Source organism: Myxine glutinosa, chromosome 5 (assembly GCF_964187855.1).
Source record: "Myxine glutinosa chromosome 5, kmMyxGlut1.1, whole genome shotgun sequence".
Lineage (NCBI taxonomy): Eukaryota > Metazoa > Chordata > Myxini > Myxiniformes > Myxinidae > Myxine > Myxine glutinosa.
This window is the reverse complement of record NC_136265.1, coordinates 154,937,646-154,955,637: the sequence shown is the minus strand read 5'-3', so window position 1 is coordinate 154,955,637 and position 17,992 is coordinate 154,937,646. Positions and strand designations below refer to the sequence as shown.

General features: G+C 41.3%; 1 protein-coding gene across 3 annotated transcripts in view; it reads right to left on the bottom strand.

The window, feature by feature from the left end:
• LOC137426905 (putative helicase with zinc finger domain) overlaps positions 1-17,992 on the bottom strand; it is a 331,899-nt gene that overhangs the window by 227,858 nt on the left and 86,049 nt on the right. For all 3 annotated transcript variants that reach the window (XM_068115906.2, XM_068115908.2, XM_068115907.2), the window contains exon 13: positions 2,542-2,643. In XM_068115906.2, coding sequence (XP_067972007.2) covers positions 2,542-2,643 — 102 coding nt within the window. The remainder of the gene's footprint in view (positions 1-2,541; positions 2,644-17,992) is intronic.

The following is a 17,992-nucleotide window of genomic DNA, read 5'->3' as shown; positions in this document are numbered from 1 at the left end:
TACTGATGAGCAATAAAATTATGCACTTTATGATAAAAAGCATGGCATTTTCATGCCTGTCTCAAAATACTCAGAATTATTTTTGGATGTGGAGCCATCTTGGATTTGACTTCTGATGATCTTCAGAGGTCAATGACCTTGCACAATGACAATTTGCTATTTTGGCACCATGCATCATGAATCACATGACTATAAATTACAGACATTTTAAATGACTTTATGTTTGTCTGTGTCCTGCAGACGTCTACAGATTATTTTCAAAGGTGATGTTTGACCTCTATTTAAATATCGAAGTCAGTGACCTCAAACAATGGCGATTTACATTTGTCTGTACCCTGCATCATAACATACGAGGTGTGATTAAATGGTTCGGTGAATGGTGCCACTACGAATGATGTGTAACCATTGCTGAGGTCAGTGGGCGGAACTTATTTCGTTAATCCTCTCATTGGCAGCACTCAACGAACACAATTAGTGTGCCGTGGCATTGCTTCGTGTGAGGCAGACAGCAACTGCATCTCTCCTTGCTGATCTGGAAATGACTGGTCTAAGAAATGGAGCATTTCCATCAATCCTGGAAAATCGCAGTTTCACTATATCACTCGGGAAGGATCATCAAATGAACCCAACTACATATTTCTTTGGTCATCCACTGGAAGAGTCCAGTCACTTGAACATCTACAAATCAACAACAGCCATTAACTTTTCTGGGCTGACCACATTGTAAGGCTGGCCTCCAAAGCCGGCTGCAGAGTGCACATCCTCCGTCGATCCAAGTCTTTCTTTGTAAAATCAGAGCTACTAAGTCTAAAAGGCTTTGGTCCGTAGCTTAATGAAGTACTGCTCTCCACTATCGACTGGTGCCTCAGATTCTGCAGAATCGAAATGCTCATATTTATGGGAATCTCCTGTGATGAGGCCGAGGTATCGGTTCTGTTGCTCGCACATCGCAGGCAGGTCAGCAGTCTGTTTTCTTCCGTGTATTTCTCCGATATTTCTCCCTCGGCTCTCAATCCTCTGACTCTGCCTCTGCCTCTCTACACCAGGATACACAGTCCTTCCAGAAACCCCTTCCTGGTTGGGCTTCTAAAATCCAAGCTGTCTGCACAGCTCAACTCTTTTATTCCTTGCTTTTCCCATCTATGTAACCATTTTCTGGAGGCTGTCCTGTCTCACTCTTTCATCCAGGGCTTCAAGCCAGCTCTACACCACCATCTCTCATCATCCCCAATTCAATCCCATGATCATTATAACCCCCACCAACCTTTCCTAACCCAACCATGTGACTCACTCGCCTCAGTTTCCTCTCCTCCACCCTCTCGTCTTTTCCTTTTGGCTCATTCCCTTATGTTTGTCGCACTCAGTTCAACATTGCCCTTCCATGAGCCTTGCCGCTGTAAAAATAAAAAAATCACACTCGTGTCCGAAGGAAGTGCTTCAGTTTGGCATTTTTTAATATGAAATAGGCAAAGCCTAGAAATGAACGGAACCCTTAGAACCTTTCAGAATTACCCTTTAGAACCCATTAGAATTACCCTTTAAAATACACGAGATGATATTCATAGAATACCTACCCCGCACAGTCTTGATAAGGACTTGGCGGTGCTAGTTGGTACAACTTGGTCTCCAGTGACGTGATATGAAAATCTTGTTCAAGTTTCAAGTCAATCGGATGAAAATTGACAATTTTAAAAACTACGGCCTATGTTGACCTTTTGGCCTATGTTGACTTCAAAAGGGTGACCGCTATATCAAGTGGGCATGTAACATGTGGTAAAGTTTCAATTTCCTTTGCTGAACAGTTTTCGATGTACGCTCTTAACAAAATGCAGACACGTACGTATGTACGGCCCGATTGCTTAACCACACTGTTTGCTTCGCAAGCGCAGAGTAACTACAATTACACGTTATAACTTTTTAGAATTAAACAGTGTTAGAAAGGTTATTCTTCATTTTTGACGGATGGATGGAAAGAAGGAAGGACATAGCCAAATATTAAAGTGGCTTCACCGCTTAAAAAAATAAGAAGCAGCAGAAAATGCAGAATTCAAAAAACTGTCCAAAAAAAAAAAAAGCAATGCTCAAAATCCAACATATTAGACAGATAATTCGTTTTTAATCAAGGACACCATGGTTGAAACCGAATTCCAAAGCCTGGACAAGCCTTTGAGCTGCTCATATCTTTTAACATTTGCCAATGTGTGTTTCATTTGTTGTTTTTTCATTGTTTTGCATCACTTTGTTTGATTATAATTCCCTTAATACTCATATCAGATATATTTATTATGCACAAATGGAGGAGGGTTAGAGGGGAAGTGAGCTGATAAACAAGATTGTAAAAGGAAAGGTGAGGTCGGGTATGGATGTGTGGGGGGATTAAATATTAAAAGTTTACAACGCCAATAAATACATGGCCCCAAATTGCAAAGAAACTGAAAATCATTTATCAAGCAGAAAGTCCTTTCTACGTCTTTTGAGAACAATTTTGTGACAAATTCATCAGTATTTTTTCATACCATGGCACTCGATAGAAGCCCTCACCTCAATGGCCTAGCTTCCTCGTGCCCACTTTCCACGTACGGGTGGAAGTAGTCCTTTATGTAGAGATCAGCTGCACTGTTTGAGTGAGTGCAGATTAGCACCCTGCAAAGTCAAGGAATTAAAATACGAACTTTGCCAGCTGACAATACATTAATGACAAACCTTGCGTCGATTATTTCAGCAAAGTGGCGCTTAAATTTTTTTTTAGTTCTCGAGAAATAACCTGAAATCACTCACACCAGCAGCAACAGACTTGATTTCATAATTCAAGCATTTGAAAGTTATAAATACAGGCTGTCAGTAAAATAAAGTGCAAAGAAATATCAATCAAATAGTTTAGATTCTTTTAAAATGGATATTCTGAATAAGGTGTGGAAATAACGTAAATTTCATTTTTACAGGGTACAAAGCTCACAGAGGAGCTGTAACAACTCAGCCAGGATCGGAATAGAATTGTCGACCTCACAGACTCAGAGCGGATGTTCTATACATTATGATATGAAGGTAACATTAGGTGAGCAGAGAAAGAAGAGAAAAAGCACAATTGGAAATAAATAAAGAGACAGTCTCAAAGAAAAGAACTTCTCATTTTTAATATTCATGTATGTATCATTACAAAGCAAATATATTTCAGCAAATTTGTTATCTATAACTCATGCATCATGACCCATACATTATTCACATGTTTTGAACTCCTGTGACTTATCTACAGAACACTTTGAACATACCCCATGTTGTGACACTTGTACAGTCATGTGAAAAAGTAAGTACACCCCACCCCATGTAAAGTTTTGACTTTTTCAACATATTTCAACATACAGCTATTTGATCTTCATTTCAACAATATTGATAGATAAAGGTGATATAATATAACAAATATCATGAAACATTTACATTTTATAGTCCATTGTATAATTTAAATAAACATAAATGCAAATTTCGCATGTGGAAAAAGTAAGTACACCCCATGAAATGTTTTTTATCTTTTTAACATATGTGGACATATTAATATTTGATCTTCATCTAAACAGTATCTACAGATAAAGGTGATCTAATTGAACAAAAAACAATGAAAACTTGACTTTGCAATAATTTATTCAACAAAAAATTGTTGCACAGCATGCCCAATTGCATGCACAGCTCATTTCAAATCCCCCCACAACATCTCGATGGGATTTAGATCAGGGCTTTGACTTGGCCATTCCAGAACCCTCCATTTCTTTCTTTTCAGCCATTCCTTGGTGGATTTACTGGTATGTTTAGGGTCATTGTCATGTTGCAAGGTCCACCTTCGGTTGAGCTTCAACACCCCGACAGATGGCCTCACATTATCCTCAAGCACCCTCTGGTACAATGAAGAATTCATAGTGGCTTCTATGATGGTGAGCTGCCCAGGCCCTGATGCAGCAAAGCTGCCCCAAACCATTATATTTCCACCACCATGCTTTACAGTTGGTATCAGGTTCTTGTGGTCAAATGCTGTCTTTGGTTTTCGCCAAACATGTCTTCTGGCACTGTGGCCAAATAGCTCTACCTTTGACTCATCTGTCCAGAGCACATTGTTCCAGAAGTGCTGGTCTTTGCCTAGGTGTTCATTGGCAAACTTTAGTCTTGCCCTGATGTTCTTTCTGGACAGCAAAGGTTTCCTCCTGGCACACCTCCCATGTAGATCAAATTTGTGCAGCCTCTTTCTAATGGTAGACTCGTGCACTTTGACATCAACAGTGGCAAGAGCTACCTGTATGTCCCGTGATGACATTCTGGGGTTCTTAGAGACTTCTTTCAGCATCTTGCGGTCTGCTCTCGGGCTGAACTTGCTGGGGCGGCCAGGCCTGAACAAGTTGGCAGTTGTTTGGAATCTTCTCCACTTGTAGATGATCTTCCGGACAGTCGAATGATCGATTTCAAATTGTTTGGAGATCTTTTTAAATCCCTTCCCAGACTCTGAGGCATCTATAACCTTCTTTCTGAAGGCCTCAGAAAGCTTTTTTGATCTAGGCATGGTGATGCCGCACACTTCAACAACAAAGAGCAAACCAAACTAAATGTCTGAGGTTTAAATAAGACAGGTTCCTCCAAGATCCTCTCTAACGATGTTCTAATCATTTGCACCTGAGCTGGTGCATCTGATTCTAATTTTAGGTATTTGAAGTAGTGATAAATGTCGGGGTGTACTTGCTTTTTCCACATGTGAAATTTGCATTTATGTTTATTTAAATTATACAATGGACTATAAAATGTAAATGTTTCATGATATTTGTTATATTATATCACCTTTATCTATCAATATTGTTGAAATGAAGATCAAATAGCTGTATGTTGAAATATGTTGAAAAAGTCCAAACTTTACATGGGGTGTACTTACTTTTTCACGTGACTGTAAATGAATAAATTTAACTCACACTTGATTTAAATATATATATATATATATATATATATATATATATATATATATATATATATATATATATATATATATATATATATAAACCACTAATAGTTAACTACTTACCCGGTGAACAATTAATTAATTAATTAGTGAAAATAAATAAACAAGGCAATCAATCAGAGGCATGCGATATATATATATATATATATATATATATATATATATATATATATATATATATATATATATATATATATATATATATATATATATATATATATATATATATATATATATAGATAGATATATATATAGATAGATATATATATATATATATATATATATATATATATATATATATATATGTAAGTTCAAAATACACCAGGTCACAGCCTGGCCACTCTGCCATAAAGCCCAGATCGATGGAGTGTTGCAGTGATGGTTGTCCTTCTGGAAGTTTCTCCCATCTCCACACAGGATCTCTGGAGCTCAGGCAGAGTGACCATCGGGTTCTTGGTCACCTCTCTTACCAAATTGCTCAGTTTGGCCGGGCAGCCAGCTCCAGGAAGAGTCCTGGTTGTTCCAAACTTCTTCCATTTAAGAATTATGGAGGCCACTGTGCTCTTGGGAACCTTTAATGCAGCAGAATTTTTTTTGTAGGTTTCCCCAGATCTGTGCCTCGACACAATCCTGTCTCTGAGCTCTGCAGGCAGTTCCTTCGACTTCATGGCTTGGTTTTTGCTCTGATATGCATCGTCAGCTGTGAGACCTTATATAGACAGGTGTGTGCCTTTCCAAATCATGTCCAATCAGTTGAATTTACCACAGGTGGATGCCAATCAAGGTGTATAAACATCTCAAAGATGATCAAGAGAAATGGGAGGCACCTGAGCTAAATTTCAAGTGTCATAGCAAAGGGTATGAATACTTATGTAAATGTGATATTTCAGTTTTTTCTTTTTAATAAATTTGCAACAAAACTTTCTAAAATCCTGTTTTCTCTTTGTCATTATGTGGTATTGAGTGTAGATTGATGAGGGAAAAAATGAATTTAAACGATTTCAGCATAAGGCTGCAACATAACAAAATGTGAAAAAAGTGAAGAGGTCTGAATACTTTCTGAATGCACTGTAAATCATGTTTGGATCTCTCTATGATGATGATGAAGAATCACTTGGGGAAATTCTGATATATGGATCTGGATCCGGATCTTCACCAAAATCTAATCAATTTCTCCTCGTCACACACCCAACCTGTCCACCAATATTCGTCTGAACCCATCCATAACTTTTTTGAGATAGCCTACTCAAAGACAAACTAACAAACACAGACAGGGGTGAAAACATAACCTCCGTCCATCTTTGGTAGCGGAATTAATAAAAGGTCGTGGTCCTCTAATAAACCATTTTAGCAATGTACAATTTTACGACGATCACCATTAATTTCAATATTTCTCTCTAATCAATATGGCATTGCTTGATCGCAATTATTCCATTTTATGAGAGAAAGTTAGCATGACCACCATAAAAAAATGTCAAACCTTCATCATTAATGGTGACATTTTCTCCACTCTTGGAGGATCGATTCCTATGAGCAGTCAGCAATGATTGTTCATGCGAGTTGCATTATTTTAGGGAAATGCAAATTAAAACCAAAGTTGGTTACATGACGTCGTGTGAATGGGATGTCGTATTTATTGGAAACTGTTGGCTATTGGAGAACAAATTCGCCATTAGCAGCTTTATGCTGTCTTCCAGAAAAGAAGAGTTCACAGTTTGACATTTGTCACTATGGGAGACAATGCCTCTTGAAAACTTGACATTAAAAATCTGTTCTCCAGCTGCGAAAGCCTGGTGTTGGCTTAGCGGTTAGGGTGCCGGGTTGGGATCCTAGGATCCTGGGTTCGAATCCCGGTCGATCGCTAAATTAACACCATGGGGGTTGACTCAGCCTGTCATCCTTCCGAGGTCGGCAAATTGAGTACCAGCTTGCTGGGATGAATGATCCCGGTATGTACCCCGGTTAGAATAGGTACACCGTATCCCTGCGCATCGTAAGAGGCGACTAAGGGTTGGTGCCAGGAAGGGCATCCGGCCATAAAAACATTGCCTCAAACAGGGAACCATGATTGTCATGGGACCTGCAAGACTAACCCCCGCTCTAGCGGGGAAAATGGCCTTAAAACGATCATTTATTCATTCATTCATTCATAATATTCTCCAGCTGCGAAAGTCCCAGACTGGGAAAATGGTCACGAGACTGCTTGACGATTTGGGGTCATGAGATCAATCCTTTGGTTTTAACATCTATTATGAGGCTTGGCACATAAAGCCTTGTGCCTCTGAAGACGATGCGATCAAAAGAAAAGAACAACGTTCAATATTAGACTCTGCATCGTCCCTCAAATTGAATGACCTGAAAAAAAATTAACTATTGCATCTCACAAGAACAAAAGCTTTTATAAATGAGATTCGACTCCATTAGGGTTTGGAAACATGCATGAAGAAAACTATCGATTGGAGAAAACGAATTAACTAACCTATACCTCCAGCAGACAAAAAAGGAAAAGTTGGATGATAAGCGTGAACTTACATCCATAGCACAATGTGAAGATGGCAGGCATGAGAAATCACGTATGTAAATGAAAGTCAACTGCACTGGATTTTATATTCTTATTAGCAGGGGCTACCCGGTGCTGCTCAAGGTGGGGAGTGGGGAGGGTGGGGCAACTGGGAGGGGAGGGTTGCGGGGGGTGGGAGTGAATACCCGGCACTACCTGGCTGGGTGAGCTTTTTCTGGCAGTGGTTTTGGGACGTGTTGGACATTGAAGAGCTATGGGGTTATTGGCCTTATGGTGGGTACCTTATGCCTGTGGGCCAGCGGCAGCACTGCCTGAGCCCACATCCCAACATACACTTTAGAGCGGCCTTTGGTGGCCTCCAAACGAATGTCAAAGACAACGTATGGTTACTTAAAAGCTTGCACAGATTCTGAAGTACCCACATCCACAATTTGGGGCCTCTAGGTGCTACGGTTGGGCCATGAGAACAACATACAAACACACAAACACCTGAAAATACGGTACCTTCAGAAACCATTCACACCCCTCGACTTTTTTTTACATTTTGTTGTTACAGCCTGAATTTAAAATGGATTAAACTGAGATTTATTTTGCCACTGATCTACACATATCCCATAATGTCAAAGTGGAATTTTTATATATATATTTTTAGAAATGTTTACAAAATAATTCAAAAGGAAATACAGATATATCTAATTTACATAAGTATTCAACCTCTTGAGTGAATACTTTGTAGAAGCTCCTTTGGCAGTGAATACAGCTTTGAGTCTTCTTGGGTATGTCTGTATCAGCTTTGGACATCTGGATTTGGGAGTTTTTCCCATTCTTCCTTGCAGATTTGCTCAAGCTCTGTCAAATTTGATGGGGAAAGTCAGTGAACAGCAATCTTCACGTCTTTCCACAGATTCTTAATGGGATTCAAGTTTGGTCTTCGGCTGGGCCACTCAAGGACTTTTACGTTCTTGGTCTGAAGCCTTTCCAGTGTTGCTTTGGCTGTATGCTGGGCGGCCATTGTCCTGTTGGAACGTAAACCTTTGCCGCAGTCTAATAGTGGGGCAACTTAGCATAACAATTGTGCATTTTGTGAGGAAAGCACCAAATTTGGCACACTAGTAGACTATCCTATTATGAACAGATTTGGATGTTGGGCCATCTCAAATTCAGCCCCTGATGGCTGTGGCAGCCATTTTCCAAAATGACATCTTCAGCTTGTTCCGACGAATTGCATCATCAATTGCCTTGGTCCTTTCCACCAGGCATTCTCTGGTGAAAGCCTGGAACTGCTCTTGGCCAATCTTCTTCACATTCCTGACAGTCTCAACTGCAGCAGGACCTGCAATTTCCTTTGTGTCAAGGACAACCAGATCCATGCTCTCTTCCTCAAAGGGGTTGCCAAGCTCTTCTATGACGCTGACAAGGGCGCGGACATCCTTGGCGAAAGAGGTCTGCACACTTGGTGTCTGGTCGTGATGATGTGTGTCCTCTCGCCTCCCCCAGTGTTGATGGCCATCTTGGAACTCTTCTATGGCCCTGGCAACTTCTGGCCCGGCAATCATCCAACGCCGCAGGGCACTTGGATTGTCAGTGAGGCCGACTGCTCCACCATCTCCTTTGATGCAGGCGTTATTCTGTTCATGCACCTGGTCGATTGGGATCGAAGAGAACACCTTCTTCGTCTTCTGAACAGTGAAGTTGCCAGCCCTGAATTATCTGGCTACATCTGGGTGCTTCATTGGGAGTGCAACCATGTCCCTCAGGTGAACAGGGACCCACCTGGCATAGTGTGTGTGGTCTAAGGCATGGAACCATGGGACCAGTTCCGTCAGGGCATCAAGGTACATCGTGAATGAAGCCTGCCGCAGAGAACGCACGTAGACCAGTACCAACATCTCTAGTTCCAGCAGAGCTGCCCAGTACTGAAAGTTGGGAATGTCTTCTCCTCTCTGGTGACACCGGTCTTCGAACTCAGGCAGGTCTTCTGCATCATCAGCATATGTCATACAGTGGCGTTCATACGCACGGTGTTGCAGGATGTGCAGTGCCGCTGCAGTGATTTGATGAGCTCTTCTTGTGCGGGTGACGTGGGCAGCTCGCAGGAAGGAGTCGGCCATCCCTGGCGTTGCAATCTCAGCTTGCAAATCTGCAAAATCTGCAAATCTTGCAAAAATCAAATCTCTGAATCTGAGATGGCCCAATATCCAGATCTTTTCATAATATGATAGTCTACTATGTGCCAAATTTGGTGCTTTCCTCACAAAATGCACAATTGTTATGCTATATTTAGCTTAGCTGCCGGACTATAAGGTCTTTTTGCACTCTGAAGCAGGTTCTCCTCAAGGAATTGCCTGCATTTGGCTCCATTCATTGTTCCCTCTATCCTTGACAAGCATCCCAGTCCCTGCCACTGAAAAAGTTCCCCATAGCGTGATGCTGCCACCACCGTGTTTCATGGTAGGGATGGTGTTCGACAGGCGATGAGCTGTGCTTGGAGTCCACCAGAAGTAGCGCTTTGCATTCAAGCCGAAGAGTTAATTTTCTCGTCTCAGTCCACCGAATATTTTGCGTCACGCTCTGAGTCTTTCATGTGTCTTTTTAAAAACTCAAGTTGTGTTGTAATGTGCCTTTTTCTCAGGAGTGGCTTCTGTCTGGCCACCCTCCTAAAAAGCCTATGTATTTGTAAAGGTCTGCAGAGACTGTTGTCCTTCTGGCAGGTTCTCCCATCTCAGCCAAGGAACTCTGTAGTTCTGTCAGAGTGGTGATTGGGTTCTTGGGGACCACCCTGACCAAGGTCCTTATTGACCGGTTGCTCAGTTTTGTTACACAGCCAGCTCTAGAAAGAGTCTGGGTAGTTCCATGTTCTTCCCATTTCCTAATGATGGATCTCACTGTGCTCTTGGGAACTTTCAACACTCTAGAAATTGTTTTATACCCTTCCCCAGATCTATGCCTCCTCACAATTCTATCTCGGAGTTCTACGGACAGTTCCTTGGACTCATGGTAGAGTTTCTGCTCTGACATGCACTGTCAACTAACTGTAGGTGTAGGACCTTATACAGAAAGGTGTGTTCCTTTCTAAATCATGTCCCATCAATTGAATTGGCCACAGGTGGACTCCAAACAAGTTGTAGAGACATCTCAAGGATAATCAAAGGAAATTGGATGTGCCTGAGCTGAATTTGGAGTGTCTTAGCAAAGGGGTTGAATACTTGTTGACTCAAGACATTTCAGCTTTTCATTTTTAATTAATTTGTAAAAATTTCTAAAAATAAATAAATAATTCCACTGACATTATGGGGTATTATGTGAAGATCAGTGAGTAAAAAAATCTCAATTTATTCCATTTTAAATTAAGCTGTAACACTATAAAATGTGAAAAAAATCAAGGGGTGTGAATACTTTCTGAAGGCACTGTATAAATATACAAAATGGATGACTTGCAAATATTGTGTTTTCTTTTTGAGGATTAGTCAAAGTTTTTATTTTTATTTTGCAATCATTCACAGCATGCAGGGGCACTACTTTCAAGGCAGCATTTCCATAGCAATGAAGTAGGTATTAATCTAGTAATTTGGAGGAAGCGAGAGAAGTAAATCACACACCAGGTACGTCCATAATTGCCAATATGCGTTTAGCCAAGGATTTGAATCGAGGATTAGAGGAGAAAGCACAGTGAATCAGGTTTGCATGTGACTCGTAACAGCATGGGCTGGATTGAGGGAACGAAAGCATTTTACTCCGAATAGCCTCAACCTCGATTCAAGATTCACTCATTGAGCCAGAACTGAAGGATTAGCACATCAGGTGCAAGTTTAGGATGGACAAGTTTCACAGCTTGTATCCCTGCTTGTCAAATGTCTAGGACATTAAGAAATCTCTGTGTGCAGTTGATTGCATCACTCTGGCCATGGCTCGTTTTCAAGGGTCACTGCCAAAGGCAACCAAGGCTTGCACAATGGCAAGGATTAAATTTAAATCAAATTTCATATTCTGTACACAAACGCACTACCTTCTGGGTGTTCTCCTATGAGCATACAACCTTAGAAGCACCTAAATTTCAAATGTCTTCAAAGACTTTCAACCACATTATCAAAATACTCTTCCAACTGTCGGCTGTGCAAAACATGACATAAAAACAATGACATCACAAAGCATGTGACTAGCAAAGCAGGAGTCAACTCAGCAGTGCACAGGTTCATTAAAGCAGAAGACGAATAGAAGGCATTATGTGGGAATAAAGGTCAATGCAGAGGGTAGGTCAATGGTCAATGGTCAATGGTCAATGCAGGTCTGTGCAGAGTAGGAAAAACGTGGCCTGTCTAAGGGATATAATCCAGAGACCGAAAACAAGGCCAAGAGAAGGCAAATAACATTTAGAAAGAGTCGAGAGTACCAAGGCTACATGTTGGATCAAGGAAATGATTCTGTTAATGACATAATAATTCATGTCACCAATGTCCCAAGACCCAAAAAAAGAAGTTGACAAGCATGTTATGATGAGCAAATTAAGACCCCATGACAGGCAGATTACCGCGGGAGGTGTTGTGATTATAATGAGTGCAGTAAAATCGATCAGATGCTTCAGTGATGCAGAAAAATGCATTAATATCTGGAGCAGTCTGCAAACGTAGATATGTGTGGCTTGGGCTGGATGATGACAGATGAACAGCATTGTCCAAAATAGATCAGAGCTTTAGTGGCCACAGAAAAAGAAAGAGGAAAATGTTTGAGAGTAAAAAAAAAATTCTTTGGTAAAATTATTGTTAAAAAGAAGATTTTAAAGCGTAATTTCAATGTTGGTAGTGATGCTAGCATCAGAAGCACCAAAACAAGTCAATTCACAGCATGCTTGCCTCCAAGCTACCTAGTGCTGGGTTTGATTCCCAACTAAATGCCAGCTGAGGAACACTGTGGTACTGCTGAAGCACCAAGATAAAGCATTTTTGAAGCATATGTGTTTTTAAAGAGGCAACGAGTCAGCTGTCCCTATCTACAACAAAATGGAGGCTAATGACCAAGACATAACTTTCACAAGTGGAGGCATCTTGCATGGTATTATGTGGGAGTGGGATGAGTTTATTTGGCCTCTTGGTCAAATAAACCAGGCAAATGAATGATACAAAAGACAACAGGGAAGATTAGTAAATGTAGGATGAGTGTGCTTAGCTACTTATGTCGCTTGATGATGACAATGGTCTGAAAGGCCCAATGGATTTGTTTATATAGGGAAAGTGGGGAAAAAAAGAACACAATAAAGGAAAAATATATATAATATATAAAATATCTCACGATAATTCACCAAATGTCCGTCGGTCTGTCTGTTTGTCTGTTCGAAGGTACCGTAAAAACTGCTGAATCGATCTCAACGATATTTTGGGTGGATAATCCTGGGATCTCCAGGAGTAAAATAGGCTATTTAGTTTTCCCAATTTCAGCTTTAGTCTCCAGCATTCTCAGGTTTGGACTCACGCATAACATTCGCATTCGCATAACGTTCATTGTTCTCGTAGTGACGATGTTGTTTTCCCGGGTGCCGCACAAACGGCTGCACCGATCGCTGCACGGCTGACAAAGACCTTTTATAAGGACACGGGTTGAATCCCTGCTTGAGAGAATTCTAACCCATTTCGACTGAAGGAAACACGTATCAGGAGTACATACAACATAGCGATTGTGAACACAATTAGTTTAATCTCTACATGAGAGAATTACACAGAGCTATTTGGGCGGTGAATACGCTAACAGATCGCTGTCTCCATCGATCTTGCAAGGCCGTAAAAGCTATTGGCCCAAAATCCTTTTAACTGTTGATTTGGAAGTTTTCACAATGAAGGAAACACGTATCGGGAGTACATATGGCATCGGGAGTACTAACTGCACGCGTCTTCAGTATCAAGCTTAAATCTGTCATGGCGGATCTGAAGAGCGGAATGCTTGGAGAGGTGGTGGGCTATTTCGGCATGAAGGAGGATCAGAAACGTGGACTCCCACATTGCCACATCCTGCTGATATTTGCTCCCGCATGACGTTATTTTCCCGGGTGCCACACAAACGGCTGCACCGATCGAGATTTAACGGATGTTTATATGAATCGTTTAAAATAAAAAAAGCCTTCAATTTCTGATATTTAGCCTTTTCATTTGGGCCTCCCAATTGAAGCCCCGCCCATAGGGCAGGTACCGTTGCTAGTATATATAATACATCATATATATATATATATATATATATATATATATATATATATATATATATATATATATATAACCACCTTTAGAGGCCATTTTTCCCCGCAGAGCAGGGGTTCGCCTTTTTCGGGCACAATGGTCCCCTTTTTGAAGCAATGTTTTATGGCCGGATGCCCTTCCTGCCGCCAACCCTGTTAGTCGCCTTTTGCGACACACAGGGAATTACCAGTGAACTGGTACTCAATTTGCCGACCTCGGAAGGATGACAGGCTGAGTCAACCCCCCTGGTGTTAATTCAGCTATCGACCGGGATTCGAACCCAGGATCCTCGGATCCCAAGCCATGTGTTTTATACTTTCCCACACCCTGCCTTCCCATGCCTCCTCCCCCCAAGCCCTCTCCCTCCCACAGATCTTCCGTTGTCCCTGTTCTCGGCTGTTGTAATTGTGTGCTTCCCCCTCTCTCCCCATCTTGTCTCCTGCTCCCTTTTTTGTATGTTTTGTGTGTCCGTTCGTTGTTGTTTTTTGTGATTGAGGTTAGCTCTGACACGAGCCTCGATCTTGTATACAAAAAAAAACAAAAACAAAAACAACACCAGGCTATAATTAAAATAAACTAGCGACGGTACCCGCTCTCGGACTGCCTCCGAGACTGGTGTGCAGCTGTGACACGTCCTTGTTCACCAGATCTGTATTCCTCGGACTGCCTCCAAGACTGGTGTGCAGCTGTGTTACATCCTTGTTCCTACTTCCGATAGTACTCGTCTAGCCTCGCCTTCTTTCTTGCAACAGCTTCCTTGGGCGTTTCCGTTCATGAAGATTTCCGTTTGGGAGGCATTTTACAGGTTTATCTGAAACGGTAACCGCCCAGAAACACGTACCAGAGAAAACAAATCGTTTTGGCAATGGCCTCTCCAATATTCGATGTGTTCATGGTTTGAATTACGTAACGTAACGTTTGTGACAATGTTTTCATTGTGACGATGTTGTGACGATGTTTGTGTTCACGGTAGTGTTTGATGTGATGGTGTGAACGTAATTTCTTAATGTTTTTCGTTTTTATTTTCGTAATCGTTTAATGAACGTTTAATGTTTAATGAGCCGTAAGAATAATGTTTAATGATCATTAAATGAATGAATGAATGTAATGAATAATGCCATGGCGTCGCGATGGCAGCAGCGACAATATAAAAATGTTTGCCAAGAACTTCAAAGAGAGAAAAGGAACTTTTATAAGCAATGTCATCTATCCTGAAGTTCTAAGCTGAAGAAGAGGTACAAAATCATTCCATTTTTTTTCCGAAAGGAAAGCGTACAGTTGATATCACGATTTGAAACACGATGGAATAATATTTACCGATATGAACAGTGATGTGGTTTTTTTATTGAAATTCTAAAAATACTGTTGAGATTTTGATGATTTGCGTGTGATATTTAACGGATGTTTATATAAATCGCGCCTCCCAATTGAAGCCACGCCCTTAGGGCGGGTACCGTTGCCCGTAATATATAATGGCGACAACAATTTTTACCGCTTTGCTTTGAAGAATGGGAATGAGGCGGGAAGAGCGTGCTAATGTCTGGTTGAAGGCTTTAGGCGGTGAGAGAGCTTGAAGCCAGATTTTAATCTTACAGCCGCCATGTTGGTGCTCGCCATCACTGCGATGCGAAGCGAAAGACGCCTCAGAGCTGTCACATTCACAATCGCTATGTCGTATGTACTCCCCATACGAGTTTCCTTCATTGTAAAAACTACCAAGTCAACAGTTAAAAGGATTTTGAACCGATAGGTGTTACAGCCTTGACAAGATCGATGGAGACAGCGATCTGTTAGCTTATACACCACCCAAATAGCTATGTGGAATTCTCTCATGTAGAGATTAAACTCATGTCGTTTGAACTTTGGCCGAGGTCATTATTTACTTTTATTGATGTTTATATACAAATTAAAAGGAAGATAATTGGTTTTGGGTCATCCTTTCCACATATCTCATGGGATTGTGAGTTGGAGAGATGACCGTGATGGTGGGGAGGGGGTTGGCATTCTCTCAAGCAGGGATTCAACACATGTCCTAATAAAAAGGTCTTTGTCCGAGGTCAATGAGTCTGATCGGTGCAGCCGATCGGTGCAGCTGTGCAGGGATCTGTGCAGCCGTTTGTGCGGCACCCGGGAATTGTGCGATAGCCCAATTGCATGCACAGCTCGTTTCAAATCCCCCCACAACATCTGGATGGGATTTAGATCAGGGCTTTGACTTGGCCATTCCAGAACCCTCCATTTCTTGGTGGATTTACTGGTATGTTTAGGGTCATTGTCATGTTGTAAGGTCCACCTTCGGTTGAGCTTCAACTCCTGACAGATGGCCTCACATTATCTTCAAGCACCCTCTGGTACAATGAAGAATTCATAGTGGATTCCATGATGGTGAGCTGCCCAGGCCCTGAGGCAGCAAAGCTGCCCCAAACCATAATATTTCCACCACCATGCTTTGCAGTTGGTATCAGGTTCTTGTGGTCAAATGCTGTCTTTGGTTTTTGCAAAACATGTCTTCTGGTACTGTGGCCAAATAGCTCTACCTTTGACTCATCTGTCCAGAGCACATTGTTCCAGAAGTGCTGGACTTTGCCTACGTGTTCGTTCACAAACTTTAGTCTTGCCCTGATGTTCTTTCTGGACAGCAAAGGTTTCCTCCTGGCACACCTCCCATGTATATCAAATTTGTGCAGCCTCTTTCTAATGGTAGACTCGTGCACTTTGACATCAACAGTGGCAAGAGCTACCTGTAGGTCCCGTGATGACATTCTGGGGTTCTTAGAGACTTCTTTCAGCATCTTGCGGTCTGCTCATGGCTTGAACTTGCTGGGGCAGCCTGGCCTGAACAAGTTGGCAGTTGTTTGAAATCTTCTCCACTTGTAGATGATCTTCCGGACAGTCGAATGATTGATTTCAAATTGTTTGGAGATCTTTGTAAATCCCTTCCCAGACTCGTCGGCATCGATAGCCTTCTTTCTGAAGTCCTCAGAGAGCTCTTTTGATCGAGCCATGGTGACGCCGCACACTTCAACAACAAAGAGCAAACCAAACTAAATGTCTGAGGTTTAAATAAGACAGGTTACTCCAAGATCCTCTCTAACGATGTTCTAATCATTTGCACCTGAGCTGGTGCACCTGATTCTAATTTTAGGTGTTTGAAGTAGCGATAAATGTAGGGGTGTACTTACTTTTTCCACATGGGAAATTTGCATTTATGTTTATTTAAATTATACAATGGACTACAAAATGTAAATGTTTCATGGTATTTGTTATATTTTATCACCTTTATCAATCAATATTGTTGAAATGAAGACCAAATAGCTGTATGTTGAAATATGTTGAAAAAGTCAAAACTTTACATGGGGTGTACTTACTTTTTCACGTGACTGTATATACAGTCATGCGTCGCTTTACGTCCGTCCGAATAATGTCCGATCGCTTATACGTCCGTGGCCGATAAAAATAATGGGGATTAAAAAAACCCCGTTCAGACAACGAGACGTAGCGGACGTAAGTGGCATTAGAGCGAGTGCGCTCACGCATGCATCACGTGTTCTTAAACAAAATAGATTGTGCTGCCAGGCGTATGATGATACAGTACAGTAACTATACATCCATAATGTTTTGATAGATATAAGAAATGCCTATGTTACTGGTTTATGTTTTTTGGCTATTGTCGTGTACAGTACTTTTAATTTGATTACCTTACGAAATAAAAAGTTTACAAGCTTGGTTTTGCCTCGTCGGCAGCGCCGCAGCATCATCAGCATCCAGTCTCGATTACCCCCCGCGTATCGTGAGCATTATTCCATTGTCTTTTCATTTGATTTTATTAAAATCAATCCACCCTAAAGTTAATCATGGGTCCCAAATGCAGCGCAACCAGCCCTAGTGGTAGCAGCAGCAAGAAACAAGGCAAGAGCATTGATTTGGAGGAGAAGCAGAAAATAATAAGACTGTGTGAGGGCGGCAAATCTGTGAATGTTATCGCACGTGATTTCGGCATGTTTTTCAGCACGAATACCACCTCTTTGATTCAGCATATGGATCAAGGGGCTATTGCAGCTTTCAAGTCCTATGTTCGGACAACGTACAATTCGGTTAAAGTCACGTTTCTAAGAACGTATCTAGGACGTTAATAGACGCATGACTGTGTGTGTGTGTGTGTGTATGTACATATATATACAGTGGTACCTCGGCTTACGAGTTTAATCCGTTCCGTGACGGAGCTCGTAAGCCAAATCGCTCGTAAGTCAAAGCAAATTT